Source organism: Manacus vitellinus, unplaced genomic scaffold (genome assembly GCF_001715985.3).
Source record: "Manacus vitellinus isolate BGI_N305 unplaced genomic scaffold, ASM171598v3 ctg7180002433279_pilon, whole genome shotgun sequence".
In the NCBI taxonomy this organism is placed as follows: Eukaryota; Metazoa; Chordata; class Aves; order Passeriformes; family Pipridae; genus Manacus; species Manacus vitellinus.
In genome coordinates, this window is record NW_021938459.1 from 1 (window position 1) to 1,931 (window position 1,931).

At 62.4% G+C, this 1,931-nt stretch overlaps 1 protein-coding gene across 1 annotated transcript; it reads right to left on the reverse strand.

Moving 5' to 3' along the window:
• Positions 1 to 6: 6 nt before the first annotated feature.
• LOC115307234 (proto-oncogene tyrosine-protein kinase LCK) lies at positions 7 to 1,926 on the reverse strand (the record flags this gene model as incomplete). The annotated part of the gene is made up of 3 exons (XM_029958378.1): positions 7 to 348; positions 1,225 to 1,356; positions 1,785 to 1,926. Coding segments are annotated over 3 exons (477 nt in total), but the record flags the coding sequence as incomplete, so codon positions are not given.
• Between the last annotated feature and the right edge of the window lie 5 nt (positions 1,927 to 1,931).

Consider the following 1,931-nt stretch of genomic DNA (forward strand, 5'->3'; position numbering starts at 1 on the left):
CCCAAAGTCTGGAGCGCTCCAAATCTTTACTGCCGAGGTCCAGGGGAGAGTCCCCCAACAGCGTGATGCTCATGGAGTCTGGGGGGGTTTGACACAGAGGACCACTCCCAGCACCCCAACACGGGGGAGCGGGTCCTGTGGCCCTTCAGGGCTCCTGCTGGTACTGGCCCTCGGTGGCGGTGAAGAAGTCCTCGAGCACACTCTTCATGTACTCGAAGGTGGGGCGCTCCTCGGGGCTCTCCTTCCAGCACTGCCTCATCAGCTCGTACAGCTCCGCGGGGCAGTTGTCCGGCTGCGGCATCCGGTACCCCCGCTCCAGGTTCTGGATCACCTCGGGGTTGGTCATCCCTGCCGGGGCAATGCGTGGGACTCAGTTTGGGTCACCCCCCTCTCACAGGTACCGCCCTGGGGATGGTCATCCCTGCCTGGACATTGCATGTGGGTCTCAATTTGGGTCCCCCCCAAACATTGTAGGGACCACCCCCCAGGGCTGGTCATCCCTGCCAGGACAATGCACAGGACATCAAATTGAGGTCACATCCATGTCACAGGTACCACTCTGGGGATGGTCATCCCCTCCTGGACACACACAGAACACTGAATTGGGGTCACCCCCATGTCACAGGTATCACTCTGGGGCTGCTCATCCCCGCCTGGACATTGCGTGTGGGTCTCAATTTGGGTCCCCCCCCCATTGTAGGGACCACCCCAGGGCAGGTCGTCCCTGCCAGGACAATGCACAGGACTCAGTTTGAGTCACCCCCATGTCACAGGTTGGTCATCCCCTCCTGGACACACACAGGACACTGAATTGGGGTCACCCCCATGTCACAGGTACCACTCTGGGGATGGTCATCCCTGCCAGGACATGCACAGGACATCAAATTGAGGTCACATCCATGTCACAGGTACTACTCTGGGGCTGGTCATCCCCTCCTGGACACACACAGGACATCGAATTGGGGTCACCCCCATGTCACAGGTCCCACCCCAAACCCCCTGGGGAAGCTTCCACCCCCTTCCACCGCCTCTGAACGCCCCTCCAGGTGTCTTTTGGGGATGTGCCTCGGGAAGGGGTTGGATCCCTGGCTGCGGAGGAGGGCAGGGAGCCAGGCTGGGAGCGTGTGTGCGTGCGGGAGTGCATGTCCACACTCGTGGGCGTGCGCTCGCGTGTGCCAGCCCCGCTGCCACGGGAGATCCTTCCAGCTGCCGGGAAATCCTGACCTGGATACGGGATCCGGCCGTAGGTGACGATCTCGGTGAGCAGGATCCCGAAGGACCACACGTCCGACTTGATGGTGAACGTCCCGTAATTAATGGCCTCCGGCGCCGTCCACTTAATGGGGAATTTAGCCCCTAGAAAAAAACAGCGGGAGGGAGGGGAATGAAGCGTCCTGGAAAGAGCTGGGAATCACCCCTCGGTTAATCGCCGTAAACCCCGTAGGCATCAGTCCCTGCCGATACCTGTTGGGGCATCCAACCCCCCTTCGCCCCACTGGCTCGAGGTGCTGCACCCTGTTCCCTGCAGTAAGGCCACCAAAAACCAGGTCGGTGCAACCCCAGGTCCTGCAGCCCCTCCCGTGCCCCCCCAACGAGAGAGAATGGAGGAGGAAAAAGTGTCCCTGCACCCCCTCCTGCCCCCTCCCCTGCAGCTCCTGTCACTGGGGCACCCCCCCTGCCCTCCGGGGCACGGTGGGGAACCCCCAGAGGACCGGGTGGGTGGGTCCCCTGCCGTGCCCCAAGCTCTGTGCACGCCCGGGGCAGGGGGGGAGGAGGGGTCCCACCCTCTCGAGCCGTGTACTCGTTGTCCTCGATGAGCCGGGCCAGCCCGAAATCGGCGATTTTGCAGCACAGCGCCTCCGAGACGAGGATGTTGGCGGCCCTCAGATCACGGTGGATGTAGTTCTTGGCCTCGATAAAGGCCATGCCTT